This window comes from Mustela putorius, unplaced genomic scaffold (genome assembly GCF_011764305.1).
Source record: "Mustela putorius furo isolate JIRA1106 unplaced genomic scaffold, ASM1176430v1.1 tig00000450_pilon_pilon_pilon, whole genome shotgun sequence".
NCBI classification, from domain to species: Eukaryota; Metazoa; Chordata; class Mammalia; order Carnivora; family Mustelidae; genus Mustela; species Mustela putorius.
Window position 1 is genome coordinate 8,881,105 of NW_025421385.1, and position 23,834 is coordinate 8,904,938.

General features: G+C 46.0%; 1 protein-coding gene across 8 annotated transcripts in view; it reads right to left on the reverse strand.

Moving 5' to 3' along the window:
* Window positions 1–17,973: 17,973 nt before the first annotated feature.
* Window positions 17,974–23,834, reverse strand: part of TULP4 (TUB like protein 4) — a 227,918-nt gene continuing 222,057 nt past the window's right edge. For all 8 annotated transcript variants that reach the window (XM_045080113.1, XM_045080112.1, XM_045080107.1 and 5 more), the window contains one exon: window positions 17,974–22,652. In XM_045080113.1, the coding sequence (XP_044936048.1) occupies window positions 22,536–22,652 (117 nt within the window). In that variant the 3' untranslated portion in view covers window positions 17,974–22,535. The remainder of the gene's footprint in view (window positions 22,653–23,834) is intronic.

A 23,834-nucleotide genomic window follows, 5' to 3' on the forward strand; every position in this document is an offset into this window, starting at 1 on the left:
ATAAGTGCTCCCGTTTCCCCGCATCCTTGTCAACACTTGTTTTTTTTTGTTTGTTTTCTGTCAACACTTGTTATTTCCTTTTTCTTTTCCCGTTTCTTTTTTTTTTTTTTTTTTATTCTAGCCATTCTGACTTGTGTGAGGTGATAACTCATTGTGGCTTTGATTTGCATTTTCCTAATGTTTAGTAATGGTAATCAACTTGTCATGTGTCTATTGGAATCTAAATATATTCTTTGGAAAACTTCTATTAAGGTCCTCTGCCTATTTTTAAAAAATTGATTGCTATTATTTTGGTGTTAAGCTGTACAAGTTCTTTGTATATCCTGGATAGTAACCTGTTATTGGATACATCATTTGCAAATATCTTCTCCCATTCAGTAAGCTGCTCTTTTGTTTCATTGATGGTTTCCTTCACTGTGCAGAAGCTTTTTAATTTGATGCAGTCCCAATAGTTTATTTTTGCTTTTGTTTCCCTTGCCTGAAAAGATATATCCAGAAAAAAGCGGCTAGGTGTAATCTCTAGGAGCTTACTGCATTTTTAAAGGAGTTATATGATTCCAGGTCTTACATTTAGATCTTTAATCCACTCAAGTTTATTTTCATGTCTGGTGTAAGAAAGTGGTCCAGCTTTGTTCTTTGCATGCAGCTTCCCGGTGTCCCAGCACCATTCACTGAAGAAACTATTTCCCCATTGCATATCCTTGCCTCCTTTAACATAGATTGATTGAGCATGTAAATGTAGGTCTATTTCTGGACTCTTCATTCTGTTCCATTGGTTGTTGTGTCTATTTTTATGTCAGTACCATACTATTTTTTGTATGTACCATACTACAGTTTTGTCGTATATCTCAAAATCTGGGAGTGTGATACCTCCACCTTTGTTCTTCTTTCTCAAGGTATCTTTGGCTCTTAGGCATCTTTTGTGATTCCATACAAATTTTAGGATTGTTTGTTCTAGTTCTGTGAGAAATACTATCAGTATTTTGATAGGGATTACATTGAATCTCTTGATTGCTTTGGTAGTATGGACATATTAACAATATTAATTCTTCCAATCCAGAATATTCTAAGATATTCTGTGCTCACATATCTTTCCATTTGTCTGTTCTGTCTTCCATTTCTTCCATCAATGTCTTAAAGTGTTCAGAGTATAGGTCTCTCACCAGCTTGGTTAAATTTATCCCCAGGCATTTTATTTAGGTTAAATGAGGTTATATTTATCCCCAGGCCTTTGGTGTAATTCTAAGTGGGATTGTTTTCTTAATTTCTCTTTCTGTTATTTCATTATTTGTCTAAAAATACAGAAGATTTCTGTATAATAATTTTGAATCTGCAACTTTACAGAATTCCTTTATTAGTTTTAAGAGATGGTATTTTAGTCTGGTACTCCAGAGAAACAGAATCAACTAGAACCAATAGATAACGAGAAATTGGCTCACATGATTATGGAGACTGAGAAGTCCCATGATTTGCCTTCTGTAAGCTGGAGACCCAGGAACGCTGATGGTGTGGTTCCAGTCTGAGTCCAAAGGCCCAAGAACCAAGAAAGCCAATGGCATAAATCCAAGTCTGAGGGCCAGAGAAGATAAGATGTCTCAGCTCAAATAGTGAGGCAGAAAAAATGGAGAAAATTCTCCCTTCTCTGACCTCTGTTCTATTCAGGCTCTTAACAGATTGAATGATGCCTGCCCACACTGGGGAGGGCAAAGTACTTTACTAAGCCCACCGTCTGAAATGCTAACCTCATCCAGAAAAAGTGTTTAATTTGGGCTCCCTGTGGCCAGTCAATGTGACATATAAAATTACCATCACAGGTGGCTAGTACTGTTATCAGCATTTTGAAATAATGGATGCACAGAGGGGTGGAATATATGTTCATAATTCCAGCAAGTAACAGGAATTGCATTTGATCCCAGACGAGCCTGAATTCAGAAAACTCACTTTTGCTCAATATACAGCATGGCCTCTACTGAGGAAGCCCCTTAAAGAGCAATCATGTTTGGAGATTGAGGTATTGTTGCTCTGTTAAAAAATAGCTCTGTTTCCCCCAATTTCACATAGCATCACACAATGCATTGAAGATACTCCCATTGGGGCGCCTGGGTGGCTCAGTTGGTTGGACGACTGCCTTCGGCTCAGGTCATAATCCTGGAGTCCCGGGATCGAGTCCCACATCGGGCTCCCAGCTCCATGGGGAGTCTGCTTCTCCCTCTGACCTTCTCCTCGCTCATGTTCTCTCTCACTGTCTCTCTCTCAAATAAATAAATAAAATCTTAAAAAAAAAAAAAAAGAAGATACTCCCTATATTTAAGGATAAATGAGGCTAAAACTTATAGAGTCTGGTGATCGTTGTGATAGTAATATTCATATGTATATATTACATGTATACGTAGTAGTATTCACGTCCTCTGGTCCCTGCCAGTCTCATGCCAGTGCGTCCTACTGACCAAATCTAACAGGAAGCCAGAGAACTAGGGGGCCCAGGTGATGCAGTCCACGGATGCCAGCCTCTGGGATGCAGAAGCAGACAGCAGGGATGGGCTCAGGGACCCCATGGAACGCGGATCTCGGGAGGCAGGCGAAGGGAGAAGAGCCAGCACATGGTGCTCGTGGAATTTTCCTCTGGTGTCAATGAACCCATGAAGTTTGCTGCTTGGTGGTAGAGAGTCGATATAAGAGAGTAAAAGCCAGCCCCAAGAGTAGCTTCCGCTGAGAGGGAAGGCTGCTAGTTGGCCCAGGGCAGCACTAGGTGCCATGGGGAGAGCTACTGTCCCCTTTCACAAGTTTGTGCTAGAGCACTGAGAGATGAGGCTCACGAGCCCTTAAACACAATACTAAATCAGCACTGTGAAGGGTAACGAAGTTGAGGCCCAACATGATTAAGCAGCTAATATAAGACAGCACAGTCGGTAGTGGAGTGGGAATGAGACCCTGTCCTCCTGTCTCCTGATGAGGGCCATTTGCCCATCTTTTTCCAAAAAGATCTTGAGGCATGTCTCTAGTAAGATAGTAAGACTATCATCACCACCAGATACTTCTGGAAATCTCACAGAAAGCCACGTTTTTCTCAAAGCTTTCTTCGCATTTAATTTTAACAGAATTTCAGCCATAAGCCACATATAAATGTGACTCCATGTCTTACAATGAAATTAACGGTGATGTTCTGTGAACGGGAAATTTGACCTAATCATGTCTTGTAGGACTAGCTCTCTGGTCTGTAGATGGAATCACTGAGAGACACGGGTGGGCAAGGAGTTCATATAGGAATTGCCACCACCCACTCAGTTCTCAGAACAGCTCTGTGGTTACTTATTGTAGCAAAGGGAAGTCTTTTAAGGTAAGCGTGTGGTGCCGAGATGAGCTTTCATGGAAAGCATACAGAGAGGACAGAAATACCATTCATCTAGTTATGTTTTGACGGGTCATTTGTAAGGAACAACTTCGAAATATCTAAAGCAGTACAGTGTCCTTCTGCTGAAGTTTACCATAAGTGCCAGCCAGCCAGTTTGTCCTTCCAGAGCCAAGACTCAGACATGGATTCACAGATGCCATCAGCTGAGAGGTCCGCGCATAGGATCACAAGTTCTGATTTCGTGGCTTTTTTCAAGTGAGATTCTGGGCTCGGAGAGGAGTCACATAAACACATGAAGAGCCATGGCTTCGAGGTTTTCTGATGGTTCTTATCAACTGTCACTAACCCTCTAATGCCATCTCTCACGTGAAACATGCAGGCCACGCCTCGGAATCCACAGGTGGCCGCACCGATGACATTGGACAACACAAGACCTTGATCTTTCCGATGAGCACAGGGGCGGAATTGGGCATTTTCCTTCCCTTTTAATCCTAGTGAACATTATACACCCAGCTGTCCCGGACAATGAGAGATGCTAGAAATTAAAAATGGAGCAAGATTTAGTTCCTGTCCAGTAGGGATTCACACAGTCTAGTGGGGGACATGCGCATCAATAGGTCCAAGCAGTGGAGTTAAGTCTACGGTGCAGGTAAGTGCAGGGAACATGAATTGAGAAGATTTCATGGAGGAGGTGATGCCTGTGCTTAGAAATGAGGAAGGAAGGGCTCACCAAGTGGAAAAGGGGAGGAAACGTTCCAAGCAGGGAGAACCGTGCATGCAACAGAGCACATGTGAGAGTGATGTGCGTGGGAACCAGTAGTAATTCAGCATGGGCGGACTACAGGGTTTGCGTCAAAGTGGCTAGAGATGAGTCTGGTCATGGAGGCAGAGGATGGACCAGAGGGGACTTCTCAGTTATGATAAGTTTGAGCTTTGCCCGAATGCAGTGGGAGCCATTTAAGGACTTTGGGTTTGAGTGTGACTGGACTAAATAAGTTTTACAAAGAAGGTTCCTGGCGAGTAGGAGAGAAGAACAGAGTAAGTTGATGAAATAGGAGACTGTTAGAGTGGCCCAGGTAAGAAGTGAGGTTGGCCAGAACCAGGGTGCAGTGGCTGTGGGATGGAACACAGGGGATCCTCATTGCTAAGATATTTAGAGAAGGTGGAATTTACTAGACTGGAATCTGGGAAGGAGATGAGATCTCTGGGGTGATTCATTTATCTGGTGGTGCAGTGCCAATCGTTGGGATGATGACTTTGGCTTTGGGTACCCCAGGTGAGCAGCACTCAGGGGCTACACGCTGGAGATGGAATTGTGGTTCTGGTCCTCGTACTGAGATCCAGTGCGGGCAGGGTGGCCTGACGCTCTCGTCCCTCCGTCTCGGCTCGGTGAGGCAGTGATAATATACGCCTTACGCTGACTGCATCTGAAGACGACTATTTGTCTTATGACACATAGTTCTGATGGAACGGACACTGTATTGAGAGATGTATGTTTGGAAGGAGGTCCATTTTCTCTTCGTAGGATTGACAATGTTCCTCTGCTTCTGCCCTTTGCCATCCCCGGAGGCAGAGTGGAATCAAGGCATCCATCACCAGCTAAAGGTCCGTCCTCTGCCTGGTCTGGTTCTTCTCAGCCTTATTTTAGTCCCCACCTGTTACTGTGGGACATTTGTGCAACCCATCCTGCTCCACAGGCCACTGAAGGGCCAGGCTTGGTTTGTCTGCTCATCGGATGTTCCCCCGCGGGGTGTGCCGGCAGTGGCTCCAGCCCCCAGGGCTGTGGGGAGTCGGCCTCTTGCTCTTGTCGGAGCTAAGTCTTCTCATGACTGCAAAGGGCCTGCTGCTCTCCCTCCCCTGCTGGCAGAACGCCTTGGTCTGCCCTTCTCTCCTCTTCATTAAAAAATAAAGAAATCCTTTTTTCTGCCCTAGATCTTTTCCCTTCATTCCCTTCTAATCGCCTTACACACCTGGGCTTTTGTGCTGGTGTTCTTGGCCTTTGCAGCCATTACCAACCAGGTCTGTGCTGTGATCAGGCCACACTGCGCTAAGTGCTGTCTGTTCTTCAGCTCTTTCCTGCTGGTGCCTCCCCACCCACAGCTCAGTGCTCTGCTGGCCTTGGGGACAGTGACATTATATCTTCGGAGAAGCCTCACAATGCCAGGTGGATCGTGCATGGGCCGGTAGCTCGGGGATGAACAACGCTGATCCGGACAGAAGTGCCAGTAGTCCATCATTTGACCCTCGAAAGGACTTTGGTTCACATCAACCTACCAGAATTGGTTCATTTCTGATCATTAACTCTATGCCCAGATTACACTGCACACTCAGGCACAACTATTTCATCACAGGAATGGGAAGTGAGGAGAAAATATTCTTTCCTTTCTCCCAGTCATACATACCTAAGCTCACTGATTTGTGTTCTATCTCGGCTGATATTGACACGTCAAAATTTAATTCCAGAAATTCCAGAAATTTTCTTTTAGCTTCTCGTTCATGCCCCCTTCCTACCGATATTATAGACTGGAAGTTCATTACCAGGAGCTGTGTCATGTAAATGCCAACCACGGCCTCTGTACTTGCTTGGACTTAGCTACCTCCTTGACGCTCTATTATCTTATTTGTAAAGTTCTACCCATGCGATTGAACACTGACCGCTATATAGACTTGTCAATGTAAGCTGTTTAATGTGACATTATTTGACACCAGGGTTCTGAATAAGAGGATGCTTATTATCCTGTAGTTTTTGTTTTTGATGTGCTAGGAAATGCATTCCTAGGTGATCGCTAACACACAAGAAGCAGTGTACCTAACAGCTTTAAATTTCCCTTCCCCTTCTCTTTGCCTTTTATTATGAATTTATCTAAGTATCTTATTATAGAATGTAGCTAAGCATTTTCCCCCAGACGTATTATCTAATTTACAAAAAGATAAACTTTACCTCTGAATCAATTTCTCCCAGGTGAGAGAATACATAAGAAATAAATCTGTATTACATTTATGCCACAAATATTTATTGAGGCTTATGAGCCTGGCACTTTCTAATTGCAGGGCCCTGTTCTGGGAGTTGGTACTGGGCTTTTAAAGCAGTGATGCCCTTTTCATTTCATTAAGACATTGGACTTGAGCTGAGCCAGGCTCCTCCAGGTCACTTGAGCTCCTAGCAGAGACCCCCGCCCACCCTGACAGCTGCCAGCGGGCCTGAAGGTGAGGATAATTGGCAACTAAATTGGAAACCAGTTTCTAGCTATAGAAAACATTAGGTTAATTTACCTTGTTTCTCCTATCGCTTGAACCTAAGTGTGAAAAATTCCAAACCAACAATAATTTGTTTAAGTAGGTGAAATAGAGGGGCCCAACAAGCAGTCTTAAGCAGTAGGCTGGTCTGCCTATTTTTCTGAGTGAAGCCGAAGAAGGAACTTAACACTTCAGTGATTACGCGCTGATTATACGTGATTGGTCTGTTGAAATACCGATTTTCTAAAGGGAAGGAGAAGGGGAGATGAAATGAAATGAGCCAGGCATTTCTTAAGTCACATGGCCTAGGATTTTCCTTTTTTATTTTGCCTTTGTCTTATTTGGGGACTAACTTCATGGGGAATGGGGAGAGTGCTTACTCTTTAAAAATATTTTTTTTCTAGGGGCTCCTGGGTGGCTCAGTGAGTTACACATCCAACTCTCTGGCAATAACCAAAGTTGCTTTGGAAAGGTGAACCACTAACATTACTAATCAAGAATTTAAAAAGGGAAAAACATTATGAATTAAAATGCCAGGGCACCTCCATGGCTCAGTTGGTTAAGTGTCTTTTGATTTCGGCTCAGGTCATGATCCTGGGGTGGTGACGTCAAGCCCCACACTGAGCTCTGCACTCAGCAGGGAGTCCGCTTGAGATTCTCCCCCTTCTTTCTGCCCCTCCACGCCCATCAAAAGAAAAAAAAAAACTATTTCTAGAAGTGTTTGTATGAGAGAGGAGCAGTAAGTCACCTGAATGTTGATGGAACTTCTCAGTAGAACTATTTGGCTTGATATCTTCTTTATAGGAAGCTTTTCTACTAACGGTTACAATTCCAAGTTTTCAAATCTCATATTCAGTCCATAGTATTCTTACTCTCTAAACTGTTGAAAATCTCTATCAGAAGTCATGTCCCATTTCCATTCCCAGGATCGTCTGTTTGTGCTTTCTCTTCTTTTGTTCATACAACATGCCAGGCATTTGACAAATTCATGCATCTTTTCGCAGAACTAACTTTTGATATCATGGGCCCTCTTAAATATATTTTTGGCTTATATTTGTTAAATTCTATTATCTTTGCTTCCTTATCCTTTTTTTTAAAAAAAAAAGTTTTGTTTTTTCCTCAATGTCTGAAGATGGGTATTTCTTTGTTCATTAATTTTCAGTTTTTTGTTCTTCTATAAAATAAGCAGTTAAGACTATACACTTCACTCCAAGTTCTTCATGGCAGTGCCCAGGTTTGGCTCATGATCATTCACTTGTTCTTTGACGTTTGAATGCTTTTCAAAATTTCAAACACTTGGACAGCAATGACTATTGATTTATACCTTAATTGCATTGTGGGTTCTTTTGTTTTTTAGGTAGGCTCTGTGCCCAGCATGGAGCCCAATGCAGGGCCTGAACTCAGAACACTGAGACCAAGACCTGAGCTGAGATCAGGAGTTGGACACTCAACCAACTGGGCCCCCAGGCGCCCTGCATTGTGTTCTAAGAACATAGTCTACATGGTAGAAATGTTTTGAACTTTGTTGTTACTTGTCTCATGGTCTAATGTATGATCAATTTTTAAAACATTTTGTGTGTGTTGTAAAAGATTTTGTATTCTCCACTTGAGTGCCAAGTTTTATTCATGTCCATAGAATTTAGCTTTTGGTTGTCTGATCAATCTGTAAGCGAAAGAGAAATGCTGGCAGATTCCACCACAACGATGCCTTTGTCAAAAAATTCCTAGAGTTCTATCCATTTTTGCTTTATGTATCTTGAGGCTACTTAAAAACCTTCATTACAGGAACTTTTTTTTTTTTTTTTGGACTCACTCCTTGTCCAAGTACGCACCACCCCTCACTCAGCTTCGGTTCTCAGCTCTCTGCCATTCTCGCTTCATCTGGTCCCTCACCATTCTGTTGTCAGGGTATTTTCAAGAAAATCCCAGATCAAACATTCTACTCCAATAGTTTAATTCGTATGCTTCTCTAGATGACTTAGCACACCAAAGCAAAATATGCTGTGGCCACTGTGTAAGGCACCGTGAGTGAAGAATTGCTCAGTCTTTGTGAGTTCAGCCTCCATGGTTTTCAGGTTCTCCTTTGGGAAGCTGACCCAGTTCATGCTTTTCTGGTAGGACAGAATCAAGGGTGCGAGACATCTGCTCTTAGGTCCTGTATCCAGTGGATGTTCAGTAAGTGTCTGTGATAACCCTTGGCCACTGGAATCATTAGGAATGGCCTCAGGGGGTCAAGCTTGCTCAACAGCTGCCCACCCTGTAGGGTAAAATACTTTAGCAAGGCCCTAAAGTCTTGATATGACCCTTGTTCTTTTCCTCATATGTTGGGCCCTTGGCAGAAACTGAGTAGGGCTCTTGGCCGTTTTGGGAAAGAGGATAACAGGCTGAAAGACTTGATGCCAAATCCCACCTTTAGTCACATCCAGGCACACAGCTAGATTCTCTAATCATACTGGAATTTCGCTGAGTGAGACACTGCTAGGACACATGGTCTCTCAGACAGGTCTTAGATTAGCACTGCTTATCGAACAAGACCTACCATGCTGTGAGCGCTGTACAAGGCACTGGGCGCTCTCGTGCAGTCCACAGGGTACGCAGGATGTGAACCATTACACAGTCATCCTCAGGAAAGCCTCAGGACAGGAGAGATGTGGTCCGAACGAATTTAGCACAAGACTCGATGCAGACCGGGACGGGAGAAGGCTGTTTGGCATGCGCAGTGTTGAAGGGGCTCTGGAGGATGAGTTGAGTTCAAGTTCAGCCACACGGTGACAGCATTGGTTGCTTCGCGTGGAGACAATGTTAATAACTCAGTTTAAATAGAAAAGTGGGCCATTGTGAATAGCAATGGACATACTGAGGACATTTTCTTCAGATATTTGAAAACTGTTATTAATTTCGTGAAGAAATTGCTTATGTCATTAATGCATAAGTGAAGTTCTAATGTTTCACTGGCGACGTCTTAGTTTTCACTTCTGTCTTGCTCCTAAATGTCAACGAAAGTATTGAGCAACACTTATGTCAGAATTACATGGGATTGCCTCGTAATTTTGTAATTTGTGCCACATAAACCACAGATTGGCTGTGGATAGAAACGATTGGCAAAAACCAAGAGCAGCATTCTGCCAGAATCGACTGTCTGCATGGAATCAGAATGAACAACAATGGCTCGTTTTATTTGTGTGCTGTAGAGCCGCACGGTGTAGCACTTACTACAACTTCTGCGCGTCCGTCTGTAGATTCCCGCGCTCCGGGCTTGGCTGGTTTCTGCAGAGCTGGTGCGGAACAGCTGAGCGGGGCGCCACTGCATCCAAGCCTCGGCGGCAAGGACTGTTCTCGTGAAGAGGGTGGGGTGAGGGAGGCTGCGACCAAACAACAGGGCGGAGGCAGGGACCGTTTTGTTCCTGCAGCATCGAGGACACAGGCAGGCTGGGTTTCTTGAATGCGAGGATGGCGAGGTCAGAGCTCTGGCAAGGCTGCCGTTTGCATTTGACACTCACCGCGGCTTCTGCTGAGACCCTGCAGGTACGGTGACCGGATCAGCAGACAGTCAGATGCTCTACACACTTCTCGAAGCAGGGCGCCTTTCCTAGCAGCGCGCGGCCACACTGTCTCCGAGTTGCCTTGCCTCCAGCCCTCCCTCCTGCAGTGGGATTCAGGATCCATTTTCCTTCTCAAGATGGTATTACTATAGAGAGGTGGGAAAACTCTTATTTAAATATTTCCGAAGCAAGCAGCCTGGTGAGAGCACAGCCCTGTTACGGGGGGGAGTGTGATTTCCCTCGGCTGAGCTCTACCGGTGAAGAAAATCGTTGTTCCAACTCTGCTACAAAAATTTTTGAAGCTTCCAAGAACCCACCGAGAGCACTGCGGGCAGTTTTTGTGTTTCTTGGAGGCGAACGCAGGCAGGAAAATTAAAATGGGGTTTGTGATAAAATGTTAATGTAGCTGGAGTATGGTCTACAGAGGCTTTCCTCATTATCTTTCTTACAGTATCCCTGGCGGCTCCTCCCTTGTTTCCCCTTAGTGGTGTAGTTCACGGTGCCTTTTCCATGTCTGCAAACTCAAATGGTGCCAGATGCACCATTTCTGGGCAGCATGGGCTACTCTCTGTGTATTCAGAAGTAGAATTATGCCGTAAGCCATTCTTACTAATGTTGATTAATTCATTGTTCATTAGGGGTAGGTTCGTTTCATTCTTAGGACGGTAAAATTCAAGAAAATTAGAAACAGAGAGACTGAATAGGTAAATGGACAATGGCCAGACCATATATAAAAACTTACTTGCAACCTACGGAAACCGTCCCAGGAGGCCAGCTTGCTTGGACTCAGACTGCTGCCCCCGCAATGACTCAGGATACAAACAATAACCTCTGTAACAATTGGCTCCAGAGGGTCAGGACTTGAGTCACAATGAACAGCTCTAACATTTATCCCTACTTCCAGTTTAGGAGCAACGAGGAAAAGCCAGAAATGCCCCCGGAAGCCATCACACGGAGCCTCCAGCTGCCCCGTGCCCACAGTCTCCTGCAGCGCTCACCGGAAGCCGCTCCCTTCTTTCCCAAGAAGTCTTCCGGCCTGTCTTTGAGTCTCTGCCAAGGCAGCAGGCTCCCCGCGACAGCGAGTGTGGAATCACTAGCCTTCGCTTGTCCTCATATGGTTGATCTTTATTTCCACAAAAGTGAAAAAACCACCTCCAGATCATCGTGAGACCACCCTGACCCCCGGGGCTGTCTCCTCGGTGCCGAGGCGCACACTGTGAGATCTCTCTGGTGGCATTTTTTGGGCCCCTCAGCACCAGGCCTGTCCCAGGGGGGCCCTCACCAGGGCTTGAGAGCCTCCCAGGAAAACACAGGGAGGCCCCTTCCGTGTACGCAGTCTCCTAGCTGGCTGCCAGCTTTAGGGACTCCCCGGGGACCTCATTTGCTATCTGACTTTAAGGTCAGATGAATATTCTCAGCCCTTGGATCTCCTTATTTCTGGCAACTAAAATGACAAGAAGCCTTTTTTGGGGGGGGGGGGGGCGGACCAAGACGTCAGAAGAGGCAGTTACTTTTGTAAATCACCTACCCAACCAGTTGTTTTATTTACGGCATTTCTGTATGTGAACTGACTGCTGGAGGGCCCAGACCTCAGCACGGTGCCCAGCGCAATCCACTGTCTTTAACCCAGATGAATGTCTGGGGGCCGTAAATGGTCCTTTTGTCTAAACTGAGTGAAAGATGCTTAGGACCACCAATTAAATGGGAAGCAGAACCTCAAAGTATTAGTTAGGAACATAAAATATGCTAGGTCAGAGTGAGTCTGGTGTCCCTGTCTATTGTTTTAAGAAGACTGTATTTACAGAAGTTAGAACTACAAATCGAACAAGATAAATGTTTACATTTTGGTTGGTTGTGGTGGACGAGAGTTCATTTGTGTTCAGTTAGCTTGGCTTGGGGAGAAAGTACACTGTGAAAACAAAACACAATTCTACACCTTTGCAATTCAGCAAACATAACTTCAGACTCAAGCAAGGGTCTTGTTACTCTTACCTACTTGAGCAGAAGCAGCAAAGTAGCTCTTTTATTCTAACAGAGGACGGAGGAAAGAAATCTGCTTTAAGTTTTCCATAAAATTCACAGACACACAGAATTCTGACGTTGGGAAGAATTTGGAGAGCATAGTCCAATTTCACAAAGCCTGTTTCCTCCTTGGGCCACTGGTCCTCTAAGATGCTCCTTTAACATAGGATTCCCAGGGCAGAAAAGTTTGGGAAGCAGTGCACTGCATTTTTTCCCCTTGGTGGTCATTACGCACAGCACGTCGGCACGTGGAAGTAAAGGAAGCCTGTTCTACTTCATCAGTGTGCGCGATGACTGCGGAAACGTGGACTATGCCTTGGGAATTATTTATTTAGTCCAATCTCATTTTTTAGTTAAGCAAAGTGAAGTCCAGAGCTGAGTGGCCCGCCAAGGTTGCACACTCTTGGTGACGGACTCTGGACATGCTCCCTGACCTCCTGGCTTTCTTCATACCCCAACCTGCCTCTCCGTGCTCCCTGGGCCCTTGACTCGCCCATCCATCAAGGTACTCTCACCGATCTAAAGTCCCTTTCACATGGTTCGAGGAGTGTTACCATTACTCAACGCAAGTGAGACCTCTGACGCAGCCTTTCCCATGGGCTTTCCATTCAAGCCTTGTCTCGGTTCGAACGCTCCCCTCCAAGGGCACACAATAGGCAGATTGTGTGTACAGCACTGTTCGTTAAGGAGATAAATACTTCGGAAGTTTTCAATAAAATTGAAACCATTTCCAGTCCTGCTGGTTTGCCCCTAATTCTTTACTGGTAACCGAGGCACTGGGGCTGAGGGGGTCAGAAGAATTTGGGAGGCCAGTGCCCCCCACCCCTCGGCAGACTTTTACCACTCCCGTGGGGAGCGGGAGCAGGAGGAGGAAGTCTGGCCAACTCACAGCAGAGCGGCCTCCAGGAGACCCCCGTGCAGGATTGGGGTCTGTCCCCTCTCTCTGGCAGCTCTCTGCTCTGCCCCTGGGGGAGGTTCGACGAAACTCTCTCCTTCCCTCAGGAGCGTGGCTGGTGTGGAAAATTCTGAGAATACTGTTCCTCCTAGTTCTGCTCTTCGACCAGATCCCTTTTCACCCACTCTGTCGATGACCCTCCTGTCCCCTATGTCATTTTCCTCTAAGTTCCGGCAGGTGTTTCTTGCTGGCACCTCAGGTTCCCTGAGGAAAAAGTCAGCTTAACTGGAGAGTTGGCCTCTCTTCTTTTAACTTTGACCTAGTTTCTCTTTGCTTCCTCTCCGATGACCTGATATGCAAGCCAGGGGTCTGGCCAAGAACATGTTTGGATCACCATATCCCTCCCAGAAGACGGACCTCAAAGGATGAAGGTTGCTGAAGGCAGCCATCCTGGACAACGTGCAGCCCTGCCCTGGGCGGGAACAGCATCTGTTTTCCTGGAAGGGCAGGTTTCCACACCAGACACTGGCTTCCACTCACCGCGACTCAGTATGTTCTGTCCTCTATAAAAGCTCACAGGAGGCCTTTCCAAGAGGAGCTGTGGTTTGACTGCTTCTGAGTTTTGCTCCTGGCTCTCTTTCAATCCTGCCTGGCTTCAAGCATTTTCTACCTGGGATTTCCCCACCTCTTAACTGGGACCAAACCCACCCACAAAGGGTTGAAGAAGAGGGAATTAGGACATCACAAGGGTGTACTTTATCACTGTGGCTTGCAGAACTTGTTAAAGCGGAGTTGGGTTGTTGGTGTCGTTTTTACCTTTGCTTTATTTTGGGTCACGTGTAGCCACGCGTTCTGGTGTTGTGCCGTGTAGCTAGAAGACTTCAGCTGATTCAATTATTTTCAGTGTACCGAAAACATAAAAAAAGTACCAGACTCCCTATAATAGTGTCTTGGGGTGCCTGGGTGGCTCAGTGGGTTAAAGCCTCTGCCTTCGGCTCAGGTCATGATCCCAGGGTCCTGGGATAGAGTCCCGCATCAGGCTCTCTGCTCAGTGGGGAGCCTGCTTCCAGTCCTCTCTCTCTGCCTGCCTTTCTGCCTGCTTGTGATCTCTGTCTTTCAAATAAATAAATTTTAAAAAAAGAAAAAAGAAAAAAATAGTCTTGGGATAGATGTGCTCACCTGTGCTAATCCGGCTGGTTTTTAGAAGTTCAGTTTTTGAATAGAAGCTTACTGGTTCTTTATTCCAGAATGATGAATCGCATGTTTCAAGCACAGTCTTGAGAGATCCGCACCGTGAAAACTACAATACTCAGACCCGAGATTGTTGGGATAGTGGCGCCAGCACCCTGTGTTGCTGTCTCTGCCCTCGAGGGAGGCAGGGTGGCCGCGGAGTTTCGCCTTCACTGGTCCGGCCATTGACAGGCAAAATCCACCAAGTGAGCCACACAGGAACTGAGCGGGTTGTTGGAATATGGTCTGGTCCAGTGGTTTCCTGGGGACAGTCTGGGAATGGTTTTTTGGAGAAATTTGGCAGATCCCTTCCAAAGTCTGTTGCACCCAGTTCTCCTCAGTCTCCCAGGAGTTCAGCACCTGCCGGGAAGTGGGGGTTGGAAAACAGGGGTTTCTGATCTCATCCCCTGGGTGGGAAGCCCTGAAAGCAGTGGTGAGACCCACTGGGGTGTCGCTGATGAAACAGAAAGAAGGCTAACCCCACATGGCCTAAGAGGGGACAGAGACCCCAAGAGCTCAGTCAATTGAACGCTGGGCAACTCTTAGAACAAACTCCCTTCCTAGCTGGCTTGGGCTTGAGGGTCAGCAAATGAACCAAGCGGTGCCAGAAAGCCTTCCATGCTGCTGGACGTGAAGACGTGGTCGGGGTTGGTCATTCCGGTGGGATGGGTGGAGACGGTCTCTTCCTGTTAGAGGAACGTTTTCTCTCAAGATTTGAAGAAGTTAAACCTCATACCAGTAAGAAACCACAATCCTGTTGTAGTCTCACAGGTACTCGAGGGAAGCAGGGCTCCAAGGAGGCTCAAGCCCAGAAAGAAATGAGTTCCCAACGACTATCCTTCCCTTACAGGAGTCCGTCACACGTTCTCATCTCAAGTACAGTGATGTCTGGACTGCTAGCCTTTTTGCTGGCAAAAGAAAACGTAATATTGGCAGAGTCCTGGTTCCGTGATACCAGGCATGGAAAGAACAGAGATGAAAGGATTTCTCCCTTTAATGACAGGGACTGTACCCCTACTGGGTGAGGTACAAGATGTTGACAGGTGGCTCAGAGAAGACCCTCACGATGACACCGGGGGAGGAAGGAGATGCTGAGTTAATTTGTGAGAGATGAGAAACCACAGACCATTTGAATGAGTTGGAGGCCAAACCTAAAGGAGACATGGTGACCCTCGGTTCCCTGCACATGGTGGGAAATGGAGTCAGCACTAGCCATCCTCTATTTTGGAGAAAAGTGGAAAGAGAAAGTATGGGGTTCTCTCCACATCCTTGTGGTTGGAGTGGCTGCCGCGCCTGAGAAGGCAAGCTCAGCAGTAGTTTGAGATACTGTACGGGGTCAGGCTTCATGATCCAAGCTCCCCCAATCCTGTCTGGGGGTGAAGAGTTGCGGTCATGCACACACGGAAAACGCTGCACAGCCACTGTGCTCAGAAACGGTCCGGAACAGGGCAGAAGCCAAGTGGCAAATAGGACATCTGAAATGCTGATTCCATCCCTTTGGGAAAAAGAATGTATTTCGTACGGCAGGAAGTGCTTCTCAAAGTATTTGCACAGCACCCTAAGTGGTCGAAGTTTAACAGATTCATTAAGTTGGGAATACGTTTTGAAATGGCACTGATGGCTCTTGTGAGTCGAGGCGGGTGGCTTAGACGCCCCATAAAGCACAGAGAACTGACTCCTGCCAGAGTGAGGGGATGGAAAAGCTGGAGATCCAGAAAGAGGAAATAGAAGGGATGAGTCCTGCTTTGACCCCGAGCACTCTCTATTATTCGAAGCTATCAATCTAACAGGAGCTTCATATGAAACGACCCTGTTCTTCACGTGGATGGTGGTTTCATATCCTTTAGTGCACTGAGCAGAATGTTTCCAAGATAGCATAGGAGCAAATCCACACAGACCTGCTCCTTTGTGACCACAACCCCCACCCCCCAACTCACCCCGTGAGCGGTGAGAGCCTAGAGCTATATGTGCGACATTGACAGCTCAGAAAAGAGCTTTCGCTTCTGGCTGCTGGGAGGATGAGCTCACGGCCTGATGGGTGAGGGCAGCCCCCTGAGCTGCCTGCAGAAGACTGTGTTGGCAGCTCACAGCTCATCACAGGCAAATTAGCATAAAACACCAGAGCGGAAGCAGGGCATAAACTAGGTCTGTTCATTAATGTGACCCAGAAATCTTAGATTCTATTTCATAATTGATTTTGTCTATGGAATCCAGAAGTCATTTCAGGTTTTGAACGTTTCTACTTTCTTCTGAAAGGAAGGCAGAAGACATCCACTTCGGAATGGAATTTAGGGACTTAGCTCGGTGTTCTTGGAACAGTGGGATGCGATCTCTAGGAGGCAGTCCTTTCTTTGCAATGAGTTTTTGGGGCTTGGGTAGGAGAGCTAAGCCAATCCCCTCTTTCGAGATTTTTTAAGATCCCCGTTCTTTTAATGGTGCCAGGAATAGGACACTGAATGTGGGGATAAACAAAGAATGTATATTTTCCAAAATAAGTTGAAGGGATTTACTACATTTTCTTACCAGAGCTTTAAAAGTCAATCACTCTGGAGACATTGATTCACTCTGAATGGCCCCAAAGCTGACACGGGGCTGCTGGAGAAGGCAATCCTACATGTGCGTCTTTAGCACTGACCCAGGTACAGCCTGGCTGTCAGGGTTTGGGTCCCTTGTTTTTGTGAAGGGAGGGAAAGAGGGAGTTCATTTTTATTATTTTTTTATTTTTTAAGATTTTATTGATTTATTTGACAGACAGAGATCACAAGTAGGCAGAGAGAGGGGGGCGGGGGAAGCAGGCTCCCTGCTGAGCAGAGAGCCCGATGCGGGGCTCTATCCCAGGATCCTGGGATTGTGACCCGAACCAAAGGCAGAGGCTTTAACCCACTGAGCCACCCAGGTGCCCCGAGAGAGTTCATTTTTTTTCAGGTCTCCCTGCTACCTGAGTTAAGTAATGAAGGCAGAATGAGTATTAATTTGAAGCTCACAAACTTTCATAATACTATTGGAAAACTATTTTGGTTCTTAGATAGTTCCTTAGATAGTGCATTACCGTTGTAGGACTCCTGCTATGTAAATCGCAAATTTATAGTCCTATTTTAAAACTTCACACATAGGAATTGACCATGGTTTTGGTTGTCTCCTAAAGCCTGGGCGATCGCATCTACTTCTATCTCTGAAAAAACCCGAAGGGGTGCTGTGGAAATGTGCATGGGAACACTTGCACACATAGGTGCACGAGCACCCTATGGCCAGAGGTCATATGATCAGAGAGGTCAGAGGGACTCCAGGGCAGAGCAAAGAAGTGCACTAAGACTCATCAGTAAAAACAACAATTAACAGTTACAAATTAGAATGGAGAGCAGGGTTGCTCAAAATCTGGTTTTACTGTTTCCTATGAAGTAACAAAGAAGGTGTCAGGTTATCTAACGTCTCTGGTCTTGTAGGTGCGAGGGCAGATGCATCCTGAATTGGGTCCTCTTAGGGAAACAAGACAAAGAACTCATCAGAAAGACAGCACAAGCTCTGACCTCTCAAAAACAGAACAATGGTAAGGATCTCAGGGTGTCCAGGTAGTGCGCGGGCAGTAACCCAGGGACTGGAGACACAGCTGGGAGCATGGCAGGCCATGCCAGTGCACATTGGGACACCTTCTCAGAGGACTCAAGACCCACCCCGGAATGCTGCACACAAGTAATTTTTTTTTTGATCTGGAAAATTTTATTAAGCAATAGCTGGACAACTTTTACAACTTCAAATCATCAATAAAAAAAAAAAAAGAAGAGATTAATCCATCTCAATAATAAAGACAGAAAATAATTTGGATCAACCACGTCATTTTGAATGCAAACCATGAATGCCTTCTAGAATACCTCCCACACAATCTAATACACAAAGTACATCAGCAGAGAGCCAAATAAGGGTGAGCTCATTAGAGTGCAAGTGGGACTCTCAGCAGATCTTGCTTGGAAAGTCAAACAAAGCAGGATGCTGGAATTGAGAAACAAAGTAACACGAGTGGGACTGAGGCGCACACAGCAGCCCGCTATCCCCAAGGTTTGGCTAAGAACATGCTGGTGGTCTGGTTTGGTCAGGGACCTGTGCACCTGCACCGTGCACTTACAGTTTAAAAAAAAAAAAGAAAAGAAAAGAAAAAGAAAAAGGAAATGCCAGTAGTAATAAACTCGGAAATTATGTTCAAACTTACAGTACCAAAATAATGCATTTATAAACAAATGCGAAAACAATACCCCTTTGGTAAATAATACAGTGCCTTTTTCAGTCAAACGCATAACCCCATGCTTCTCTACAACATGAAAAAAAATTTATCTACAACAAACAACAGGATCTTAGAAACCTACCCCCTCCCCTTTAAAAGAACTTGTAAACAGGAAATATTGGTACAAGTTACAAGAAAATTGCACAAAGCCAAAGAAATGAAAATAAAATTAGCCACAACTTTTCAGAGTTTCCATCAACCGGAGTGAAGGGAATACACAGATGGTGATGAGATCGGAGTCCTGTGCGATGATGAAATCCCAGGAACTCAAAGAACAGTTTTGACACATTTTGTCTCAACTAACTTTGTTCACAACTACTGACCTGGCCAAGGGATAGATGGCCCACACAGGGACATGATGGGTTCCTTTCAAAAAATCTTTTCAACTTGCAGATAGCGAACACTGCAGAAGTAACTCGAGGATTCACACCTGCCTGGGCACAGCCCCCTTGGTTCTTTTCTCAACCCGCTCTACTGTTTGCGGGGGTATATGGGGACTTATTCGGGGGCCGTTTTCCAGGGAATCCACTGAGCAGGGCACACACATGTGGGGGCTCCTGTGTCTTACCTGACTGAAACCGGTGCTTTTGTGTGATTTTTAGGAGAACAATCACCATTCCAAAAGCATCTGTTTCTAGAGATGAACCTGCTAAGGCTTATTTTAAATGCACGGGTTCATACTCACAGGAGAGCTCATTAATGCTGGAAAAGCAATGTTCCTCTGTAAAAAGGCAATGATTTTGAAACATACCTTCCAAGTTCGTACAGTGGCATGAGGAGACGGTCCCACTTTGAGCCCTCAGGCTGTTAGAGCTGGACAGGAATGGAGAATTTTGTCCAGGCCAGGTTGTCCCCGTCATGTTACAGATGGACAAATGGAAGCCCGAAGTCACCCTCCAACTTGGTGGCAGAGCGGGCTTGACCCCAGGTTCAAGAGGATTACAAGATGAAAGTACAGGTTTTTGCCTGTCCTTATGGGACACTCCACCGGGGAGCGACGGACACGGGGGAAAAAGACTAACCTGCAAAGTCCCGACTTCCGCTGCCCTCAGAGCCTTGGCATTTTCCTGCTTCCGTGGCATCGGTTTTTCTTAGGATATGCATTCAGTGGATACGCCGTCCACAAATCTGCGCCTTTGGTTTGATGAGGTTAGAGTTGAAACAAACTTAAAATCGGTTTTTATGTTTGTTAATACACAGCTTTCTTCAAAAAGGTAAGGATTCTTTAAGTAGTTGATGGGGCTGATGGTTTTAAATTTAGAGATTCAATGAGGTATCTCAATATTCATAAGTTGCTATTAATAAACATGAAGTATGTAGAATTCTGCTGTTTAAAGTACTACTTTAGTAGTATTTAATAAATTGAGACTGAATAAAGATGACTTTTAAAGTAAGTGAAGCCATCGCCATCAACTTGAAAGATACCATATCACGAGTGCGCAGACCCGTGGAAGTATGAGGCGCGTGGGCCCGTTTTCCTCCTTTGGGCCAGAGCACAGGGCTGGGCAGCCGCTGCCCCTCAGGTATGCAGACCTCCCGGACCAGGCCTCTGCCTCCACGTATGGAAGAGGCCTTTTGGGGAATGAGCTCAGAATTTAGAAAGTTGAATTATTTGCTACAAATACTCACTTTCTTTTCACAGTTTTTATTCCAAGGATTTCCCCCTCTACTTGCTCTTAGTAATAAGAAAAACTCTAAAACGTATTTTTTCATGGTCTCTGTATCTTAAGAACCAATCTGAGAATCTGGAAAGCGGACACTTACTGACAATAGTGCCTTCCTTTGCTGCTCTCATTCCTCTTTACATTTCGTAGCACCTTTTATTTTTAACTAAAAATAAAATGTTCAAAAGAGGGGGCACTATTATTTTAGGATGTGTGGTCTCAAAGGAATCGACTCTTCTGTATATAATCAATACCAAAGAATGCAAAAAAAAAAAATTGCCTTTAAAGGATTAATAGGAATTTTTTCCCAATTAGAAAAGTTACAAATTGTCCAGCAGAAAAAGCCTTCTATCATATCCTCTTTATTTCTCGCAGCAAAATACGCTGCTACCAAATAACTCATTACAAACACACTATTTTTCTAAATAAATAAAATGGGCATAACTCACCAGTACATAGTAACAAAAGAATTCCTAAGAACACTATTAAAGCAAGATAAATAATCTCTTGGACAACAAAACAGGGGAACTGCATTTAAATTATTTTAGAAATAGGTCATAACCATTATTGCACAACTAATAAGCATTGAAACATCTTACCAAGCTACAGAAACTCCTATAAAAGAATTATATAATTCTGAATACACTGCTAAATTCTTTCTCAAAGAATTGACCCACAAAAAATCAGGTTCAATATTTTAAAATACAAGCTGGAAAACTCGGACGTTAGCTGGGAGCTGTCCTCATGTGTGTTTCTTCAGGGTTTGGAGAGAATGGTGAGTGATGCTGTCTTGCTGTGGGGAAGGAATGGGCCGGTGCCTTTTCTAGTTTTTAAACCAAAACAAGGAAATGTAAAAATACATACTTTCAAAAGACTTCTCTACAGTGTCTCTCATTTGTCTGCTCCAAACCAAATGCACACGGAGGACTCCCTGCAAGTAGACAGTCCCATGCTCCTGCCCTAAACACATGACATGTTGGAGTAAGTGACAACTGTGAACCGGGTTTGTTACCGGGGCTCAGTGCTGCCCGCGGCGTCCCCTAAGGAGGAGGTGGAGGGAAAAGATCATCTCAGATTTTTCTTTCTTTTTTGTAATTAACCAGCTGTCTTAAGTACTATAATTTTAATAATGTGTTCCCAGTGGTTCATCTCCTCAGTAAACAGTCTGTACAATTAATAAAGAACTTTTTTTTTCCCTCCCAGTACAACTGTGAGACTTGTCTCAAAGAGATTACTATATCTCTTTAAACACCCTGGCAAATGCCTACGGTTTTGTTACATTTCTAACCGATCAGGAAACATCTCTAGTCAACTGGGTTTTAACGTGGCTGAGAAGAAAGGCGCACTTTCAGACCAATGTCTCAGCATCTCCAGAAAGAGAAAGCGCAGCAGCTTATCTAGTGGGAAGGAGAACGTCTCCGGCCACACTTTCCAGACTAAACAACAGAGGGGTGGAGGGGACTAAGGTGGCTTTTCAGCAGGTGAGTACCTAGTGGTTGCCCAAGGTGCTAGATGACCAGGCAGCTACCCCACGACACGCCAGGACCGATCCGTTTTGTCCCTCCCTTCTCCGGAAGGCAAACCTCCCTGAACCAGTGGGATGCTGCCACGCTCTAAGATGACACGGGTGGGGTCTCTCATGTGAACAGCCTCTGAGAGGAGCCGAGCCTGAGTACCATTCCCGGCGCCTCCGGCTGGGCCCCTCTCGGACGCCCCCTCCGCGCTTACCCCTGCTAAGGGCAGCGCCGCACAGCCCACTCCTGGGAGCCCCACCGCACGGCCTCCGTAACCCCCAACAGCCACCAAGTCGCCCCTGGGGAAGTAACAGGACGGGTGTGGATTCAACGCCCCCTCCAAGAACCTGGACCCCCAGGCTTTTGGTTCTTTTTACAAAGCATTTTGTTTCCAGACAAGTGGTTATGGTACGAAGGCGTCACAAAGCGAGACGCGTGGAGCGCGGAGATCCGCGGGCGGGCGGGGTCCCTTCCTCCCGGGGGCCCCCCTGCCCCGGCGGCGCGGACAGAAGCAAAGGCAGCAGGACATCCCCACAGCAACTGTGTTTCCTAAAGACACCAGGTGCCTCACCCCCTCTGCTTGCAAATCCCACTCTTCCTGTATTCTTTTTGTTTGAAAAGAAAGAGAAACAATAAAGGATTATAAAAGGCCAAACAAACGACAACAATGAAAGGTCAGTCCCTTCTCCTGGGCCTGACAGATTCTTCCAGTTTTGCTCGTCTTCTGGTCCCAGACACCGGGGCCCCGGGCGACATCTCGGGCGCCTCGAGGAGGCCTCTCCGTCTGCCCCACACCAGTGTCCTTACTTCAGGCGCTGAGTCACATTGGCCAGGGCCACGGCGAAGGCCTGCACAGCGGAGAAGGGGTACTGGAAGTCCAGAATGTACGCGTTGCCGTCAATCCTTCCAAACTGCATCACCTGGAGTCGGGTGGAGAGGGCAGAGAAGCAGAGACATGAAGAGAGCACGAGGCCGCTCCCGAGGGAAGGGGACGGCCAGGCTGGGAGGCCGGTGTGCCGACCGGAGACGCTGACCAAGCTTCTCGATCTCACTGCGAGTTTGTCAGAAATAAAGCGGGCGAGGGAACATGTCAAACGTGCAAGTGGGAAGATAATGAGAAAAATTCGGAGCGTGGAAAGCTCCGCAGCTCAAAGAGCGGTTTCCTCACCAAGGAAGCAGAAAGGAGAACGGACAAGTTGAGGGAAGAATCTATAGGCTAGTAAAGGGTTAAGAGACACATCCACTGCTCAGAGAGGGATAAAACAGTCCCCTCCCTCCCCTGGTGCTCCTCTCTCCTTTGTCCTTTCAGTGCTTACGGAGCCTATGGTCTTTCTTCCACTAGGCTCCACTCCAGGAGCACAGGGACTTTCCGTTTTCCCCAGGGCTCTAGCTTCAGCGCCTGGAGCAAGCCCAGAAAGCTCTCTGTGAAGGGCTCATGATGAGGGTTTTAGGCTTTGTGGGTCACAGGGTCTTTGCCACAGCTCTAACCCTGCCGCAGGACGAAAACAGCCTCAGCCAATGTTCAGCGGACGCCCACGGCTGCGTTCCAATAAAACTTTATTTAAAAAGGCAGCAGGATGGACTGGTCTGTGGGCCCCCAATTGCTGACTCCTGGCTCAGAGGACTACCAGGCAGACGCTCACTAAATATTTGTTGAGTGAATTAATGAACATGAGATTTAAACATGCAGGGTGACGGCAACTGCCAGGACGGTAAGAAGGTGTGTGTGCAGAACGACAGCGACACGGCACAGTGAGTGCTACCGTTTCAGGCTGCAGCAGGAACCAGTGACAAGTCACCCCGTGTGTCATGTACCTTACGCCAGAGAATCAGGGAAGGACTCAGTCATAAATACACTGGAAGAGGCAAACCCACACTGGCTAATTATTATGTCTAGGGAAAGAAAAACTGTACAGGAAAAAGGAAATATAAATAAGCCATCATCTGTGGCTCAGCTGTAAATCGTGTATGCGGGCATAATGAACACCCAGTGAGTACACTGAGTAAGAACAGGGGAAGTTCATGTGTGCGTATAAGGCAGTGGGGTGATCCAAACCAACCCTCCTACCCCTCAGGAACAAGTCGATACATGATGTGAAAAA